Source organism: Oncorhynchus mykiss, chromosome 22, assembly GCF_013265735.2.
Source record: "Oncorhynchus mykiss isolate Arlee chromosome 22, USDA_OmykA_1.1, whole genome shotgun sequence".
Classification (NCBI taxonomy): domain Eukaryota; kingdom Metazoa; phylum Chordata; class Actinopteri; order Salmoniformes; family Salmonidae; genus Oncorhynchus; species Oncorhynchus mykiss.
In genome coordinates, this window is record NC_048586.1 from 46535435 (window position 1) to 46556157 (window position 20723).

The 20723-nt window shown below is 47.2% G+C and overlaps 1 protein-coding gene across 9 annotated transcripts in view; it reads left to right on the forward strand.

Annotated features, from left to right (window-relative positions):
* Window positions 1-4043: 4043 nt before the first annotated feature.
* Window positions 4044-20723, forward strand: part of dip2a (disco-interacting protein 2 homolog A) — a 232025-nt gene continuing 215345 nt past the window's right edge. For 5 of the 9 annotated variants that reach the window (XR_005038847.1, XR_005038848.1, XR_005038849.1 and 2 more), the window contains exon 1: window positions 4046-4746. Coding sequence is in view for 6 of the 9 variants with exons in the window: in XM_036959434.1 (XP_036815329.1) it covers window positions 4626-4746 (121 nt within the window). In the remaining 3 variants the exon portion in view is untranslated. Of the gene's footprint in view, window positions 4747-20723 lie in introns of all 9 variants that reach the window. The other 4 variants (XM_036959439.1, XM_036959440.1, XM_036959437.1 and 1 more) reach the window with 3 other exon arrangements.

The window sequence follows — 20723 nt, forward strand, 5'->3', positions numbered from 1 at the left end:
AGGGAGTGATCCTGAGAGGAGGGGTGTAGTAGATCTGTACCATAGCAGGGGGAGAAATCCTGAGAGGAGTGGTGTGATTTGTAGATCTGTACTAGAACAGTGGGAGGGTGGCCAACAAGTGATATATGTTTCAGTAAGATTGGATTTTTAGCATTTATAGCAATGGTTATCAACTGTACTACAGGGATGAAACGGAAGTCACAGAAAATTGAGGTGGTGGTGGCAGCTGCATAGAGGTATTTGGGTGTGAGAGACTTGACATCAGAAGAGTTCCAGGGTGTGTTGAGTGGTGGTGTCCCATCCTTTCAGGTTGTTTGCCTGAAGTAGAACTAAATAGATTTGGGAATGCCAAAGAGGGATCAGGATGAGCCAGCACGGGAGCCGAGGTAAACAGAGCCTTCATGTGACCAAAAGCCGTGCCCGCCTTAGCTGTCCACTGCAGTCTCACCGGTCCCCCCTTCAGCAGTGAGGTAAAACCTCACGGATAAACCTCTGGTAGTAATTGGCAAACCCTAGGAACCGCTGCACTTCCTTTACCGTGGTGGGAGTCGGCCAATTACGCATGGCTGCAATGCGGTCACTCTCCATCTCCACCCCTGACGTGGAAATGCGGTACCCTAGGAAGGAGACAGACTGTTGGAAGAACAGACATTTCTCAGCCTTGACGTACAGGTCATGCTCCAACAGTCGACCAAGCACCCTGCGCACCAGGGACACATGCTCGGTGCGTGTAGCGGAGTATATCAGAATGTCGTCAATATACACCACTACACCCTGCCCGTGCAGGTCTCGGAAAATCTCGTCAACAAAGGCCTGGAAAACTGATGGAGCATTCATCAACCTGTACGGCATGACAAGGTACTCATAGTGCCCTGAGGTAGTACTAAATGCCGTCTTCCACTCGTCCCCTTCCCGGATACGCACCAGGTTGTAAGCGCTCCTGAGATCCAATTTTGTGAAGAAGCGCCCTGTGCATTGACTCGATCGCACTGGCAATGAGAGGCAGCGGGTAGCTGTACCTCATAGTGATCTGATTGATCCCTCGATAGTCAATACACGGGCGCAGACCCCCATCCTTCTTCCTCACAAAAAAATTTATTTGAGGATGCAGGTGAAGTGGAGGGCCGAATGTACCCCTGACCCAGGGATTCGAGGACATATGTTTCCATAGCCACCGTCTCCTCCTGTGACAAAGGATACACGTGACTCCTGGGAAGTGCAGCGTCTACCAGGAGATTTATCGCACAATCCCCCAGTCGATGGGGTGGTAATTGAGTCGCCCTCTTCTTACAGAAGGCGAGAGCCAAATTGGCATATTCTGAGGGGATGTGCACGGTGGAGACCTGGTCTGGACTTTACACCGTAGTCTCATCGATGGAAACCCCCACACACCTCCCTGAGCACTTTCGTGACAACCCTTGAGAGCCCTCTGTTGCCACGAAATAGTGGGGTCATGACAGACCAACCAGGGTAGGCCCAGCACCACGGGAAACACAGGAGAATCAATAAGGAAGAGACTGATTCTCTCTTTGTGACTGTGTAACCATGCCGAGTGAAGCGGTGGCCTCCCTAATCAGCACGGACCCTAATGGTCGACTATCTAGGGCATGCACAGGGAAGGGCATATCCACAGGAACAAGGGGGATCCATAAACTATGGGCAAATGAACGGTCAATAAAATTCCTATCTGCGCCTGAATCTACGAGTGCCTTATGTTGGGAATGCGGGGAAAACTCAGGAAATGTAATTTAAAAAATACATGTGAGCAACGGGGCTCTGGGTGAGCCTGGTGCCAACTCACCTGGGGTGACACGACTCCCTGAGGAACCCCCCCAACACCGACCAGCAGTGTGCCCTCGGCGGCCACAGATGGTGCAGGGAATGGCCCCTCCTCCGGTCGCCCTAATCACACCACCTCCCAGCTCCATTGGCGTCGGAGCGGAGTTGCTGGGGGATGGAACTGACAGGCCCCGATCCGGACGTCCGCGGGTAGCCACTAGGTTACAGGTCCACCAGCTGGTCCAACGTGAGGGTGGTGTCTCGGCAGGCCAACTCCCGACGGACATCCTCGCGCAGACTGCACCGGTAGTGAATGATCAGGGCCCTGACGTTCCATCCCGCACTGGCGGCCAGGGTCCAGAAGTCCAAAGCGAAATCCTGCGCGCTCCTCGTCCCCTGCCTCAGGTGGAACAGATGTTCACCCAACGCTCGACCCTCAGGCGGGTGGTCGAAAACTGCCCTTAAGCGGCGGGTGAACTCTGCGTAATGGTCCAACGCCGTGTCTCCCTCACTCCGTAAGGCGTTGTCCCACTCCAGGGCTTTGCCTGAGAGGCAGGAGACGAGGGCGGACATGCTCTCAAGTCCCGAAGGAGCCGGTTGGACGGTCGACAGGTAGAGCTCCAGCTGGAGGAGGAACCACAAATACGGACCACAATACAATAAACAATCACTCACAAACAAACATGGGGGAACAAAGGGTTAAATAATGAACAAGCAATTGGGGGATTGAAACAGGGTGTGTAAGTCAAGGACAAAACAAATGGAAAATTAAAAGTGGATTGGCGATGGCTAGAAGGCTGGTGGCGTGGACCACCGAACGCCGCCTGAACAAGGACCGACTTCCGCCGAAGTCGTGACATTTCTAGTAAGTGGGTAGCTGGTCACCATAGCATCACCCACCTGTAGCACGCGCTCTAGCAGGTATATCTCTCTGGTCACCCCCAAAACCAATTATTTCTTTGGCCGCCTCTCCTTCCAGTTCTCTGCTGCCAATGACTGGAACGAACTACAAAAATCTCTGAAACTGGAAACACTTATCTCCCTCACTAGATTTAAGCACCAGCTGTCAGAGCAGCTCACATATTACTGCACCTGTACATAGCCCATCTATAATTTAGCCCAAACAACTACCTCTTTCCCTACCGTATTTATTTTATTTATTTATTTATTTTGCTCCTTTGCACCCCATTATTTTTATTTCTACTTTGCACATTCTTCCACTGCAAATCTACCATTCCAGTGTTTTACTTGCTATATTGTATTTACTTTGCCACCATGGCCTTTTTTTTTGCCTTTACCTCCCTTATCTCACCTCATTTGCTCACATCGTATATAGACTTGTTTCTACTGTATTATTGACTGTGTGTTTGTTGTACTCCATGTGTAGGGTATTTAAATAGTGGAGTAGGGTGGGGATTTGTAGTGAGTGTAGGGTTAGATGGTAGGGTATTTAAATAGTAGAGTAGGGTGGGGGGTTTTAGTGTAGGGTTAGATGGTAGGGTATTTAAATAGTGGAGTAGGGTGGGGGGTTGTTAGTGAGTGTAGGGTTAGATGGTAGGGTATTTAAATAGTGGAGTAGGGTGGGGGGTTTAGTGAGTGTAGGGTTAGATGGTAGGGTATTTAAATAGTGGAGTAGGGTGGGGGGGTTTAGTGTAGGGTTAGATGGTAGGGTATTTAAATAGTGGAGTAGGGTGGGGGGTTTTAGTGTAGGGTTAGATGGTAGGGTATTTAAATAGTGGAGTAGGGTCAGGGGTTTTAGTGTAGGGTTAGAAGGTAGGGTATTTAAATAGTGGAGTAGGGTGGGGGTTTAGTGAGTGTAGGGTTAGATGGTAGGGTATTTAAATAGTGGAGTAGGGTGAGGGGTTTTAGTGTAGAATTTGATGGTAGGGTATTTCAATAGTGGAGTAAGGTCAGGGGTTTTAGTGTAGGGTTAGAAGGTAGGGTATTTGTTGATTTATTCATGTTTCTTCCTAGGTTTTGGCCTTTCTAGGGAGTTTTTCCTAGCCACCGTGCTTCTACACCTGCATTGCTTGCTGTTTGGGGTTTTAGGCTGAGTTTCTGTACAGCACTTTGAGATATCAGCTGATGTACGAAGGGCTTTATAAATACATTTGATTTGATTTTGATTTGATTTGATGTTAATTTTCAAGCAACGTGGAAGGGAGTTATACTCCAGTCTAGTGAGTGGCGGTAATGCAACATTTGTTGGATGCCAACCACCGTTAAACCTCATCGAAGAAGAAGAACGTTAAACTGCGCCACACCGCTAGATGGCTGTCCAGGTTAACTTTGGTGTCAGCAGCTCATCTGGTGTCAATCAGTCTGATTTCTCAGAGGTTTTGTCCAAGAAGTCCGGTCGACTGTCTGTGATGTTATTTCCCCCCTCTCCATGGTTTTACATGTGATGCAGGAACAATGTGTAGCCAATATGCAAAACGTCCCGGTATGTAGGTGAGCATGCATGTTCCCCATGACGCGCCAGACACCGTGAACGTGCTTCGGGCTGCTGTTACTATAATGCAATGGCGGCGGTGCTGTGCACCAGAGATGGATGAGTTACCGGTTCAAATCCGCTCGACGCAGACACTGTGGATTAGGAAACACACCTCTGACCAGATCAACCGAATTCGTAACTGTTTGGTGATTTAGCCTCAACGTTACTTTAGGAATGTGTCTAGCAGGGTTAGCTAACGAGCTAATGCCAGTCTGTGCCAGGGTGATGTAGGGCTTTTCCGCACATCTGTCTGCAGTAGCCACCACCCGCCTGCTAACGTTACACCAGGCAACCGGCTGAACATCACTCCGTCCCTCGACGGGGAGTCTCGGCCCACTCGGACCGGAACACCATGGCTGAGAGGAATTCTACCGGATTACTAATGATGTTGGAACCGAGCCCGGCTATGGCCATGTCACTGCCGGTGGAGGTCCGGGAGAAGCTGGCGGAGTTGGAGCTGGAACTGTCGGAAGGTAGGCGACTCGTCCCCGCACACATCAACTACCGCGGACAGCTACGTGTGGAACGACGCTGCTCTTTGGCTTTACAGATAATGATCTGCTCAAATTGAGATCAGAAGTAGCCTATTCCACACACAAATCAAGTCCAATCGATGAAAGTACTTTTTGTGATTAATATTTTGAACAGAGTGCTCAGTCGTCAAACTCGTTTATGAGGACTAGGTGTCGGCCGAGAGGAATGGGACTTATTTGGGATTTTGTCCAAATTACATTTGGGAAAGTTAAAAGGAAGAGATCCCAAAGTCATAAAATAGGCTAGTATTTAATTATTATTAATAATTTAAACCACAGCTGTCTGACACGCGCCCTGATTAATGTCATGTAGCTAACTAATATTCTTGTGACATGGAGGTTTTTCTTTCCCCAATTTGTTTATGCAAAAGTATGATGAGGAAGACATGGAAAAGAGGACCATTGTGGGTATTACATGTAAAACCAGTGGTTTACACACACACACACACACACACACACACACACACACACAGAATGCCAACGTCAGACAATCCATTTCAATGTTAAGGTTGAATGACACTGTTGATGATCAGATAGCACCAATTCTGCTTTATGCTGTTTGAATAGCCTTCCAACTCTATAAGAATCAGTTTTTCCTCAGTGGGCACAGTATTGAAGTTCATTACTCTTTCTACAGTGTCCTACTGACAATGCAGAACCTGTAACGAAGGTGCCATCAGAAAGTGAAGGTGTAGCCTTGAACGTTGTGATTGGCCATCTGTGCGTTGGCAGAAAAGTAGTGAAGCGGGCCTCCCCAGTGCCATTGCAGTGCTTGAGGCATCACTACAGACCTGGGTTCGATCCCAGGCTGTGCCATAACCGGCCGTGAACGGGAGTCCCATAGGGCGGTACACATTTGGCCCAGCGGCGTCCTGGGGGTGGGGGGGGGCTTTACTTGGCTCATTGCGCTCTAGCGTCTCCTTGTGGCAGGCCCGGGCACCTGCAGGCTGACCTCTGTCTTCAGTTGAACAGTGTTTCCTCCGACACATTGGTGCAGCTGGCTTCCGGGTTAAGTGGCCGGGTGTTAAGGGAGCATTCCATTGAAGATTAATGTACTTCTGATGTACCGAAATGCAATGATGCCCCTGGTGTGATCCAGGCATTACTCTGAGCCATCTGAAGGATGCAGTGAGTCAGTAACTTCCTCAATACCTCCTGTCTACATGGGATGAATGCACCAACGATTGATGCTCAAATATAAACACAGACACTCAACCTTGGTCCTGTTAAAGCTGATCAGTGTGCTGCTCACTGTACACTCTTCAACCTCCCCCCTCAGTCCGGAAGATCAAACCCCTGATTCCACCTTTACTCAAAGTCAGATTAATCTAGTAGCTGGTGTTGAAAAGAGAAGAGGGATTAATTTAGAAACGGAACCACTGAGCCACTCTAAACTGCCCTGCAGGACTCCATGTATCAGGAAATGGGTATCAAATGTCTTTATTTGACCTTTATAGTCCCATTGAGACTAAGGTCTTTTAAAAACATTTTTTTACAAGGGAGCCATGCATTTGACAATTTCCACATTTTTATAGGATACAAGAAACAGTTGAAAGACACAAGTCATCGACATCTCTCAGCTACCAGGTCTTCAACCAATATCTGACACTGTCTGAGTGCCGCTGCTTCATCCAATTTCAACCAGATCTGCAGATTGTTCCAGCAGTGGGACTGAAGTCCTAGCATGTCACAAAAGGCACCTTGCTCCCTATGAAGTGCACTACTTTTGACCAGGGGCCATAGGGCTCTGGTCAAATGTAGTGCACTATATAGGGAATAGGGTGCCATTTGTGATGGGATACTTAGCAAGACTCAACATTATGAAGTGAGCAGCTGTATTTGGCCATGCAGAGCCTTAGCAGTGACCTATATATTATTATCTGATTAGACTGAGGACTAGTGATGGTTTCAGCAGAGCCTAAATCTGATTAGACTGTGTGATGGTGTCAGTAGAGCAGAGGGACTTTTTCTGGTTAGGTCTAAGGGTGTTAAAGTTATTTTTTTTTATTTCACCTTTATATAACATAAACCTAACCCTTTATTTAACCAGGTAGGCTAGTTGAGAACAAGTTCTCATTTACAACTGCGACCTGGCCAAGATAAAGCAAAGCAGTGCGACAAAAACAACAGAGTTACACATGGAATTAACAAACGTACAGTCAATAACACAATAGAGAAAAATCTATATACAGTGTGTGCAAATCTAGTAAGATAAGGGAGGTAAGGCAATAAATAGGCCATGGTGGCGAAGTAATTACAGAAGATGAATGTGCAAGTAGAGATACTGGGGTCCAAAGGAGCGAAAATAAATAACAATATGGGGATGAGGTAGTTGGATGGGCTATTTACAGATGGGCTATGTACAGGTACAGAGATCGGTGAGTTGCTCTGACAGCTGATGCTTAAATTAAAATAAATGGATCTCCAGCTTCAGTGATAAAAAAAAAAAAAATTGCAGTTCGTTCCAGTCATTGGCATCAGAGAACTGGAAGGAAAGGTGGCCAAAGTGGGTGTTGGCTTTGGGGATGACCAGTGAGATATACCTACTGGAGCGCATGCTACAGGTGGGTGTTATGGTGACCAGTGAACTGAGAGAAGGCGGGGCTTTACCTAGCAAAGACTTATAGATGACCTGGAGCCAGTGGGTTTGGCGACGAATCTGTAGCAAGGGCCAGCCAACAAGAGCATACAGGTCACAGTGGTGGGTAGTATGTAGGGCTTTGGTGACAAAACGGATGGCGCTGTGATAGACTGCATCCAATTTGCTGAGTAGAGTGTTGGAGGCCATTTTGTAAATGACATCGCCAAAGTCAAGGATCGGTGACAATAGTCAGTTTTACGAGGGTATGTTTGGCAGCATGAGTGAAGGATGCTTTGTTGCGATATAGGATTCCGATTCTAGATTTAACTTTGGATTGGAGATGCTTAATGTGAGTCTGGAAGGAGAGTTTACAGTCTAATCAGTCGTCACCTAGGTATTTGTAGTTGTCCATATATTCTAAGTCAGAACCGTCCAGAGTAGTGATGCTGGGCGGGCAGGCAAGTGGGGCTGCGATTGGTTGAAGAGCAGGCATTTAGTTTTACTTGCATTTAAGAGCAGTTGGAGGCCACAGAAGGAGTGTACGGGATAGGCTGCCATTACTAGACTAGAGCCCTTTATACAGGATAGGGGGCCTTTTGGGAAGTCTGTTGTGAGCTGACCAGCGTCCCCAGGGAGACAGAGGGTTCCTGTCTTTGTGTTTGTCAGGAGTGGAACCAGATGTCCTCCTCATGGTCTCTGTCTGTGTTGTCATCCCGATGGTGGTCTGTCTGTGTGTTGTCCATCCTGATGGTGGTCTGTCTGTGTGTTGTCCATCCTGATGGTTGTCTGTCTGTGTGTTGTCCATCCTGATGGTGGTCTGTCTGTGTGTTGTCCATCCTGATGGTGGTCTGTCTGTGTGTTGTCCATCCTGATGGCCTCTGTCTGTGTGTTGTCCATCCTGATGGCCTCTGTCTGTGTGTTGTCCATCCTGATGGTCTCTGTCTGTGTGTTGTCCATCCTGATGGTCTCTCTCTGTGTGTTGTCCATCCTGATGGTCTCTGTCTGTGTGTTGTCCATCCTGATGGTCTGTGTGTTGTCATCCTGATGGTGGTATGTCTGTGTGATGTCATCCTGATGGTCTGTTTGATGTTATCCTGATGGTGGTCTGTCTGTGTTTGTCAGGAGTGGAACCATTTTAAATGTTTTTGTTTTAGTAATTTAGGAGAGGCTCTTTTATCCAGAGCAACTTGCTCTTCAGTGCATTCATGTCCAGGTAGCTCGGTGGTAAACCACACATCAGTCAGTACATTTTTCCTCAGCGAAGTCAAGCACGAGTGTTAGTTCACCAATGGCTTTTTTGGGGTGGGGGTGAGGAGCTGGTGCCAGTGGTGGCTGCTGTGGAATTATTTAAGATGCTCTTTGAAGAGGTAGCGTTTCAGATGTTTTCAGAAGATGGGCAGGGACTCTGCTGTCCTAGCTTCAGGGGGAAGATGGACAGGGACTCTGCTGTCCTAGCTTCAGGGGGAAGATGGGCAGGGACTCTGCTGTCCCAGCATCAGGGGGAAGATGGGCAGGGACTCTGCTGTCCCAGCATCAGGGGGGAGATGGGCAGGGACTCTGCTGTCCTAGCTTCAGGGGGAAGATGGGCAGGGACTCTGCTGTCCTAGCTTCAGGGGGAAGATGGGCAGGGACTCTGCTGTCCTAGCTTCAGGGGGAAGATGGGCAGGGACTCTGCTGTCCTAGCATCAGGGGGGAGATGGGCAGGGACTCTGCTGTCCCAGCATCAGGGGGAAGATGGGCAGGGACTCTGCTGTCCTAGTTTCAGGGGGAAGATGGGCAGGGACTCTGATGTCCTAGTTTCAGGGGGAAGATGGACAGGGACTCAGCTGTTCTAGCTTCAGGGGGGAGATGGACAGGGACTCTGCTGTCCTAGCTTCAGGGGGAAGATGGACAGGGACTCTGCTGTCCTAGTTTCAGGGGGAAGATGGACAGGGACTCTGCTGTTCTAGTTTCAGGGGGAAGATGGACAGGGACTCTGCTGTCCTAGTTTCAGGGGGAAGATGGACAGGGACTCTTCTTCTGTCCTAGCTTCAGGGGGATTTTCCTGGACAGAGAAGAGCTTAGGCTGAGCTGGAGCTGCCCTCCCGTAGGGGTGGGAGGGCCAATAGTCCAGAGGTGGCAGAATGGACTGCTTGTGTTGGGCATAGTCTGAAGGTAGGGAGGGGCAGTTCCTCTTGTTGCTCTGTGAGCAAGTACCATGGTCTTGTAGTGGATGTGAGCTTTGACTAGAAGCCAGTGGAACCAGAATCTACGTCTGTCCAGCTGTTTCCTCTTCCTTCCTGTTCTCTGTGTGTGTCACTTCCTGGTCTGGTGGAGCTCTGCAAGCAGCAATGGTCTCTCTCTCTCCTTGTCTTTGCTGTCTCTCTCTCCTGTCTCTCTCCTTGTCTTTGCTGTGTCTCTCTCCTGTCTCTCTCCTTGTCTTTGCTGTGTCTCTCTCCTGTCTCTCTCCTTGTCCTTGCTGTGTCTCTCTCCTGTCTCTCTCCTTGTCCTTGCTGTGTCTCTCTCCTGTCTCTCTCCTTGTTCTCGCTCTCATTGGACTTAGACATGCCCTTATTTTCCTATGCAGTGATGACTGTAGATGGAGGAGCTGCTGCCCCCTCCCCCGGCCCTGCAGCCAGTCACCCCCTTCTAGCAGCCCTGTTGGACGTCTAGCAGCAGCCCGATAGCATTAGTAGCCCTGTTGGATGTCTAGCAGCAGCCCGATAGCATTAGCAGCCCTGTTGGACTTCTAGCAGCAGCCCGATAGCATTAGCAGCGCTGTTGGACTTCTAGCAGCAGCCCGATAGCATTAGCAGCCCTGTTGGACGTCTAGCAGCAGCCCGATAGCATTAGCAGCCCGATAGCATTAGCAGCCCGATAGCATTAGCAGCCCTGTTGGACGTCTAGCAGCAGCCCGATAGCATTAGCAGCCCTTTTGGACTTATAGCAGCAGCCCGATAGCATTAGCAACCCTGTTGGACGTCTAGCAGCAGCCCGATAGCATTAGCAACCCTGTTGGACGTCTAGCAGCAGCCCGATAGCATTAGCAGCCCTGTTGGACGTCTAGCAGCAGCCCGATAGCATTAGCAGCTCTGTTGGACGTCTAGCAGCAGCCCGATAGCATTAGCAGCCCTGTTGGATGTCTAGCAGCAGCCCGATAGCATTAGCAGCCCTGTTGGACTTCTAGCAGCAGCCCGATAGCATTAGCAGCCCTGTTGGATGTCTAGCAGCAGTACGATAGCATTAGCAGCCCTGTTGGGAGTCTAGCAGCAGCCCGATAGCATTAGCAGCCCTGTTGGTCTAGCAGCAGCCCGATAGCATTAGCATCCCTGTTGGATGTCTAGCAGCAGCCCGATAGCATTAGCAGCCCTGTTGGACTTCTAGCAGCAGCCCGATAGCATTAGCAGCCCTGTTGGATGTCCAGCAGCAGCCCGATAGCATTAGCAGCCTTGTTGGGAGTCTAGCAGCAGCCCGATAGCATTAGCAGCCCTGTTGGACGTCTAGCAGCAGCCCGATAGCATTAGCAACCCTGTTGGACGTCTAGCAGCAGCCCAATAGCATTAGCAGCCCTGTTGGACGTCTAGCAGCAGCCCGATAGCATTAGCAGCTCTGTTGGACGTCTAGCAGCAGCCCGATAGCATTAGCAGCCCTGTTGGATGTCTAGCAGCAGCCCGATAGCATTAGCAGCCCTGTTGGACGTCTAGCAGCAGCCCGATAGCATTAGCAGCCCTGTTGGACGTCTAGCAGAAGCCCGATAGCATTAGCAGCCCTGTTGGACGTCTAGCAGCAGCCCGATAGCATTAGCAGCCCTGTTGGACTTCTAGCAGCAGCCCGATAGCATTAGCATCCCTGTTGGATGTCTAGCAGCAGCCCGATAGCATTAGCAGCCCTGTTGGACTTCTAGCAGCAGCCCGATAGCATTAGCAGCCCTGTTGGATGTCCAGCAGCAGCCCGATAGCATTAGCAGCCTTGTTGGATGTCCAGCAGCAGCCCGATAGCATTAGCAGCCTTGTTGGGAGTCTAGCAGCAGCCCGATAGCATTAGCAGCCCTGTTGGACGTCTAGCAGCAGCCCGATAGCATTAGCAGCCCTGTTGGACGTCTAGCAGCAGCCCGATAGCATTAGCAGCCCTGTTGGACGTCTAGCAGCAGCCCGATAGCATTAGCAGCCCTGTTGGACGTCTAGCAGCAGCCCGATAGCATTAGCAGCCCTGTTGGACGTCTAGCAGAAGCCCGGATAGCATTAGCAGCCCTGTTGGACGTCTAGCAGCAGCCCGATAGCATTAGCAGCCCTGTTGGACGTCTAGCAGAAGCCCGATAGCATTAGCAGCCCTGTTGGACGTCTAGCAGCAGCCCGATAGCATTAGCAGCCCTGTTGGACTTCTAGCAGCAGCCCGATAGCATTAGCAGCCCTTTTGGACTGATAGCAGCAGCCCGATAGCATTAGCAACCCTGTTGGACGTCTAGCAGCAGCCCGATAGCATTAGCAGCCCTGTTGGACGTCTAGCAGCAGCCCGATAGCATTAGCAGCCCTGTTGGACTTCTAGCAGCAGCCCGATAGCATTAGCAGCCCTGTTGGACGTCTAGCAGCAGCCCGATAGCATTAGCAGCCCTGTTGGACGTCTAGCAGCAGCCCGATAGCATTAGCAGCCCTGTTGGACGTCTAGCAGCAGCCCGGATAGCATTAGCAGCCCTGTTGGACTTCTAGCAGCAGCCCGATAGCATTAGCAGCCCTGTTGGACGTCTAGCAGCAGCCCGATAGCATTAGCAGCCCTGTTGGACGTCTAGCAGCAGCCCGATAGCATTAGCAGCCCTGTTGGATGTCTAGCAGCAGCCCGATAGCATTAGCAGCCCTGTTGGACGTCTAGCAGCAGCCCGATAGCATTAGCAGCCCTGTTGGCAGCCCTGTTGGGAGTCTAGCAGCAGCCCTGTTGGTCTAGCAGCTGTTGGGAGGCTTCCTTCTCTGCTGCTCAGAGGGACTGGGAGAACGAGTTGAACTGCACTCTACCGGAACAGAATGCTTGTTCATTTGGCATATTATTTAGTAGTGGTACACTAGTGGGCCTACACTGTTCATATTGACACAACAGCATTGATTTTCATCTGGAAGATGGACGGTTGGTTAGAGTGCTATATTTTTCTCCTCTCTACTCAGACTCCTGTTTCTAATGCAAGTTCTATTCCAGCTGTATTCAACTATCATTGTTTCTGAATGGGCTAGCACAGCAAACATCCCACAGTCAGCAGCTTATACCCAAGTGATATATAAACCAGCTGTGAATGTCTTTGCAGTGAAGTAAATAATTGGCTATGTGACGGCACTGTTTGTTCTTTGAGTTTCGCGTCTTGTTTGTTTTTGCAGGAGATGTACTGTAACAGAAGGGAAGTGACATCACAGCTCCCCACCAGGACACATGTAGTCTACATCACAGCTCCCCACCAGGACACATGTAGTCTACATTACAGCTCCCCACCAGGACACATGTAGTCTACATTACAGCTCCCCACCAGGACACATCAAGTCTACATTACAGCTCCCCACCAGGACACATGTAGTCTACATTACAGCTCCCCACCAGGACACATCAAGTCTACATTACAGCTCCCCACCAGGACACATGTAGTCTACATTACAGCTCCCCACCAGGACACATCAAGTCTACATCACAGCTCCCCACCAGGACAGATGTAGTCTACATCACAGCTCCCCATCCAGGACACATGTAGTCTACATTACAGCTCCCCACCAGGACACATGTAGTCTACATCACAGCTCCCCACCAGGACACATCTAGTCTACTACTGTCTCAGTGCTGCTCCCCTCTGAGGTACATTCACCCTATGGCTCTCCTGATGTGATATAAGAGACAGGAAATGAGCTGATGGTTCCTCAGGGTCCTCCAGCAAACGCTCAGGACCACTTCCTCTGTTTCCTCTGTAGGTAGAGGCTGTGATGGTCTGAGAAAAGCCATTGATTGTAGACTAATAACACGATGAATAACAAGATGGCTCATCAGAGCCAGATCAGGAAATAAAGATGAAACATCACATTGACATGATGAGGACTGTTAGTTTGGCAGCTCAGATACCTGAATAATTCCACTTCTCATCATTGCAGCAGATGTGGAATCATACTTGTTTTCGAGAAGACATGCTGAGTGACGAGGCAGATGATCTCAGCTAATAGTTGTGTGGTCTTCCCTTCAGCCCTGAGGGTTATGTGGTGGGAGGATAGCTAGTGGTGCCTAGCCTCTGTGACTAGCCATGTAGTGGCTGGAGTTGACCTGGATGTGGACCTGTGGTCATCTACCAGGGGGACTGGGGCAGGGGGTGGGGGCGGGAGCTTGTCAGGAAGACTGAGTCACCTTAACTTAGAATTCTTTCTCACGTCTTCTTTCTCTCCCCAAGCTTTCCTGTGTTCTCCAAGTTTGTAGAATAATGGCATTGTTGGAGGGGCTGAGTGTATCAGAAATAGCCCAGCTCGTGGTTTAGAGTAAATCACTCTTATAGTTTAACTGTAGCGTCATGGAACGAGTATTCAGCACGGTCTCTGTGGTTCACTCCCATGGTGGGATGCTCCTCTAGTAAGCTATGTGAACTGTGTGACGGTGAACTGTGTGACGGTGAACTGCCCCCTAAGAAGTTCAGGATCCTTTTGGACCTAGACTTGGTGCTGCGGTATAGCCGTCCAACACCATCATTAAGTTTGCTGATGACATGACAATGATGAGAGACCTGGCTGTGTGGTGCCAGGACAACAACCTCTCCCTCAATGTGAGCAAGACAGAGGAGCTGATAGTGGACTACAGGAAATTGCCAAACAGGCCCCATTAATATTTGCCTGCGCTGTTTGGCGCGATCATAATACATTTTGGGGGCTCCCGAGTGGTGGTCTAAGGCACTACATCTCAGTGCTAGAGGCATCACTACAGACCCTGGTTCGATTCCAGGCTGTATCACAACCGGCCGTGATTAGGAGTCCCATAGGTCAGCGCACATTTGGCCCAGCATTGTCCGGGTTAGGGTTTGGATGGGCCGTCATTGTAAATAAGAATTTGTTCTTATTTGACTTGCCTAGTTAAATGAAGGTTAAATAAAATAAATAAATACAAATAAAACCTTGCTGTAGTGAAACGGGTTGAGAGTTTCAAGTTCCTTGGTGTCCACATCACCAACAAACTGTCATGGTCCAAACAAACCAAGACAGTCGTGAAGGGGACACAACAAAGCCTATTCTCCCTCAGGAAACTAAAAAGATTTGTCATGGGTCCTCAGATCCTCAGTTCTACAGCTGCACCATCGAGAGCATCCTGACTGGTTGCATCACTGTCTGGTACGGCAATTGCTCGGCATTTGTAGCAAGGCGCTACAAAGGGTAGTGCGTACGGCTCAGTACATCACTGTTGCCAAGCTTCCTGTCATCCAGGACCTATATACTTGGCGGTGTCAGAGGAAAACCCAAAATATTGTCAGACTCCAGTCACCCAAGTTAGACTCTCTCTGCTACTTTTATAAAATGTTTTTATTTAATCTTTATTTAACTAGGCAAGTCAGTTGAGAACAAATTCTTATTGATAATGACGGCCTACCCCAGTCAAACCCGGACGACGCTAGGCAAATTGTGCGCTGCCCTATGGGTCTCCCAATCACGGTGATACAGCTTGGAATATGTTATTTTTGGAAAGCATATTTGATTCTGAGTTCGGACATATATATTGTTTGTGAAAGCTACTTCTGTGACACATACATTTAGTTGTTCCGAACTCACTTCACTCGTGCTAAAAAGCAAGGCTCGCTCAGCACCGATTTTTAAGGTGTTTACATGGCCTAGTAATTTTAAAGATTGTTCAGAAAACCAGGTGTTTTAATCAGCGCATGCTTACTTTGAATTTGACCCAGAGGAAGGTGTTTACATGACTATTGCATTATCTACCTTTAATCAGTTTAATATCAAATTATTCCTGTGCTTCGAAACGTACTCCGTGAAGTTAGTGAGTGACTCGTCTGTAGCCTACCGTATCGGTAAGCGAGCAGTCCAGTTGGCCCCCTCATTTGCTGCATTTTGCCGATTTTTATCTGTAGGTGGATGAAATCATTTGATAAAGATGGTGAATCCTCCTCACCGATAGGTGGAGAGAGCCTCACTAGTCCAACATATGACCCCAAAAAAATATAGAAAGATTTGAATTGACATATTTTAGGATACGCTTTTCATATGAATGCAAAATCCCCCCCCCCCCCCCCCCACAAGATTTCTCACAAAAACAAATATCTCTGAAATGTCAATGTACTACTGAGCATATTGAAAGCATTTTATTTTCAAAGTAATTTCCATGTAATTCAGCTCGTGTTCATTTGGCTTTTTGCGACCCGTCGGAGACAACTTTGCAAATGACTAGTCACTGCATGCTAATCCTCAGTCACTGCATGCTAATCCTCAGTCACTGCATGCTAATCCTCAGTCACTGCATGCTAATCCTCAGTCACTGCATGCTAATCCTCAGTCACTGCATGCTAGCAGATACCTGTAGACTTCGCTTGTTAGCATTGGCTCATGAAACAACATTTTAACTTCCTTCGTGCTAGAGACAGAAATGGTATCCACGAGTTCATCTGACTCTGGGTCAGTAGATAAAGGAGACCATCTGACTCTGGGTCAGTAGATAAAGGAGGCCACCTGACTCTGGGTCAGTAGATAAAGGAGGCCACCTGACTCTGGGTCAGTAGATAAAGGAGGCCACCTGACTCTGGGTCAGTAGATAAAGGAGGCCACCTGACTCTGGGTCAGTAGATAAAGGAGGCCACCTGACTCTGGGTCAGTAGATAAAGGAGGCCACCTGACTCTGGGTCAGTAGATAAAGGAGGCCACCTGACTCTGTGGAAGTAGATACATTTGATTTATTTATATAGCCTTTCTTAGCTGATATCTCAAGGTGCTGTACAGAAACCCAGCCTAAAACCCCAAACGGCAAGCAATGCAGATGTAGAAGCACGGTAAAGATAAAGGCCATTATTGGCAAAGTATCCCTTTAATGATACTGAATGTTAGGGAAAGACCCCTCTGAACGATCCAAAACATGAAGAATCATATTTGTCTTGGTAAAATATATTTATAACAAAGTGAAATTTAATCACCAAAGCATGTTTACACCGATTCTGGGCAGAATGCGTGTACACCCTACAGAGAGACATAATTACCACGTATGCCTCTCATCTGGTCTAGAAAGCCAGGGTAATGTAATTACCTGGTCTGGACAGCCAGGGTAATGTAATTACCTGGTCTGGACAGCCAGGGTAATGTAATTACCTGGTCTGGACAGCCAGGGTAATGTAATTACCTGGTCTGGACAGCCAGGGTAATGTAATTACCTGGTCTGGACAGCCAGGGTAATGTAATTACCTGGTCTGGACAGCCAGGGTAATGTAATTATTTTATCACTCATTAAACCCATTTGGAGCAATTACACTGGATTGACCTTCAGATGAGCAGTAGGAGAGGTCAGACAGCACGGTGGGGGAGGAGAGGACGGCCAGAGAGGACGGTGGGGGAGGAGAGAGGTCAGACAGCACGGCCAGAGAGGATGGTGGGGGAGGAGAGAGGTCAGACAGCACGGCCAGAGAGGATGGTGGGGGAGGAGAGAGGTCAGACAGCACGGCCAGAGAGGATGGTGGGGGAGGAGAGAGGTCAGACAGCACGGCCAGAGAGGATGGTGGGTTAGGAGAGGAACAGAGAGCCTGAGGGTAAGAGCGAGTGACTGAGGGAAAGACTGAGACAGAGGAGTGTGTATTTGAGGGATTCAGTGGTACAAAGGGCCTATATGGAGCGCTCTACTGGGCCTCAGTAACAGGCTGCATTGTGAGGGTTGCTGAACAAACAGGCAGAAAATTCCTGGAATGTGTCATTACTAATCAACTTAACCTTGCTGCCTGGAGGGCACAACAGAGTCAAATCAAATGTTATTGGTCTCGTAAACATATTTTGCAGATGTTATCGCAGGTGCAGCGATATGCTTATGTATCTAGCTCCAACAGTGCAGTATAACTAACAATACAAAACAATATTTTTAAAGAGGAAGCAAAAATATTTTAAGCATGTTTTCTTTTGTCTCCTTTTCTGCTGAATGATAACTGTAAGGATTTATTTCCTAATAATAATGTAGGATTAACACATTTACATAAAGACCTGTGTGAAGGCCAACTTAGAGGAGGAACTTTTTCTTTGTTTTTTTGAGGCAATTATATATTTTCAATCTGGAAAAACACCAGGGCTTGATGGTACACCAGTACAGATATATGACCTTTTTGATGTACTCAAAGATCCAGTATTAGCATGTTTTAATTACTCCTATAACAATTGTAGACTTTCAGGTAGTCCAATAAATTATGATTTCATTACTACTGAAACAGGACCAAATCTGTTATGGCTATATTGTGGATAAAGAGTTACCTGTCTAACAGAACAGAGGGTGTTCTTTAATGGAAGCCTCTCTAACATAATCCAGGTAGAATCAGGAATTCCCCAGGGCAGCTGTCTAGGCCCATTACTTTTTTCAATCTTTACTAATAACATTTTATTTTATTTAACCTTTATTTAACCAGGAAGGGCTCATTTGAGATTTAAAATCTATTTTTCAAGAGCGTCCTGGCCAAGATAGGCAGCACCAAGTCATTGCAAAATTAGACGGACATAAAAAAAACAAGTAATTTAGTAAAATCCATTGAATTCACACGAGTATAACAAAATCAAAAACAGCAAATTAAAAACATTGACAGGTCAGAGAATCAGCCTCAAAATCCTTCATCAGTGATTTAAAAATACCAGCTCTTCCAGTTTACAAGTATTTTGTAAGGCGTTCCAAGACCATGGAGCAGAGTACATAAAAGCCCTTTTAATAAATTCAGTTCTGACATTTGGAACAGTTAGTCCAGTGAACGAACAGAGTACCCACCACATTTCTGAACAATAAAAATGCCCAAATAAAAAGGTAGCAAACCCAAAATGGCTTTGTAAATAAAAGTATACCAGTGACTGAGCCTACGAGTGACTAGAGAAGGCCAGCCAACCCTGGTATACAAAGTGCAGTGGTGCGTAAGGGTTTTGCAGTTGAAAATAAATCTCAAAGTGCCATGGTAAAGAGTGTCAATTGATCTCAAACATTGAGCGGAAGCATTCATATATAAAATACCCATAGTTTAGTAAAGACATAAATGTAGCTGATACTAGCCTCCTTCTGGCTTCAAAAGAAAAACAGGCCTTATTCCTAAAATAAAATCCCAATTTCAGCTTCAATTATTTTGTAAGTATATGCAATTTTAAAGAGAAGCCGTCATCAATTAAAATTCCAAGATATTTATGAGGTTACAACCTCAATCTCCTTGCCCTGACAGGTACTAATAGATGAAAGGTTCAGAGGTCTATTTCTTGCATTAGAAAACACCATTAGTTTAGTTTTGGCAGTATTGAGGATAAGCTTCAATTGACACAAGGTATGTTGAACAGTATAAAAAGCAGTTTGCAAGTTCTGGAAAGCTTTTGTAAGAGATGAGGCACAACGGTAAATAACAGTATAATCAGCATAAAAATGAAGTTGTGCATGTTTGTCTAAATCATTTATATAAATAGTGAATAAGAGAGGACCAAGTACAGAGCCTTGGGACACACCATTCAAGACAGACAATTTAACAGACATAAGCCCATCAAATTGAGTGCACTGAGCTCTATCAGACAGATAGTTAGCAAACCATGCAACTGCATGCTCCGAAAGACCTACACTCGACAATCTCTGCCTTAGTATAGCATGATCAACTGTATCAAAAGCCTTAGAGAGATCAATAAAAAGTGAGACACAGTGCTGTTTTTTGTCAATGGCTTGGGTGATATCATTAAAAACCTTCATGGCTGCTGTAATTGTGCTATGCTTCTTCCTGAAGCCCGATTGGTACATTGATAAAATAGTTAGCAAATAACTCTTTTAGCTGTTCACTTACAACGGTTTCAAGTATTTTCACCAGGGGTGACAGCTTTGAGATTGGCCTATAATTATTTAAGAGTTGGATCTCCCCCTTTTAAAAGTGGTAGGACAAATGTTGATTTCCATATCTTTGGAATTTCATTACATTTCAGGGTTAAATTGAACAGATATGTATGTGGTTCAGCTATCAAATCAGCTGCCAGATTTAAAAAGCAGGGACAGTAAAGCCAGCTACTACAGTGACTGAAATTACTGCAACACTTAACAAAGAATTGCAGTTAGTTTCAGAGTGGGTGGCAAAGAATAAGTTAGTCCTAAATATTTATAAAACTTAAAGCATTGTATTTGAGACAAATCATTCACTAAACCGCAAACCTCAACTAAATCTTGTAATAAATAATGTAGAAATTGAGCAAGTTGAGGAGACTAGATTGTAAACTGTTATGGTTAACACATATTGATACAACAGTAGCTAAGATGGGGAGAAGTCTGTCCATAATAAAGTGCTGCTCTGCCTTAACAACACTGTCAACAAGGCAGGTCCTACAGGCCCTAGTTTCTACCTTCTTAATTAACAACACTATCAACAAGGCAGGTCCTACAGGCCCTAGATTCTACCTTCTTAACAACACTGTCAACAAGGCAGGTCCAACAGGCCCTAGTTTTGTCGCACCTGGACTACTGTTCAGTCGTGTGGTCAGGTGCCACGAAGAGGGACTTAGGAAAATTGCATGTCAATCTCCCTTGGCTCAAAGTGGAGGAGAGATTGACTTCATCACTACTTGTATTTATGAGAGGTATTGACATGTTGGATGCACCGAGCTGTCTGTTTGAACTAATGGAACACAGCTCAGACACCCATGCATACCCCATAAGACATACCACCAGAGGTCTGTTTAAACAACTAGCACACAGCTCAGACACACATGCATACCCCACAAGACATGACACCAGAGGTCTGTTTAAACTACTAGCGCACAGCTCAGACACACATGCATACCCCACAAGACATGCTACCAGAGGTCTGTTTAAACTACTAGCACACAGCTCAGACACACATGCATACCCCACAAGACATGCTACCAGAGGTCTGTTTAAACTACTAGCACACAGCTCAGACACTCATACATACCCCACAAGACATGACACCAGAGGTCTGTTTAAACTACTAGCACACAGCTCAGACACCCATACATACCCCACAAGACATGTCACCAGAGGTCTCTTCACAGTCCCCAAGTCCAGAACAGACTATTACATAGAGCCATGACTACATGGAACTCTATTCCACATCAGGTAACTGATGCAGCAGTCGAATCAGATTTAAAAACAGATACAAATGCACCTCATGGAACAGCGTGGACTGTGAAGAGACAAACATTGGCAC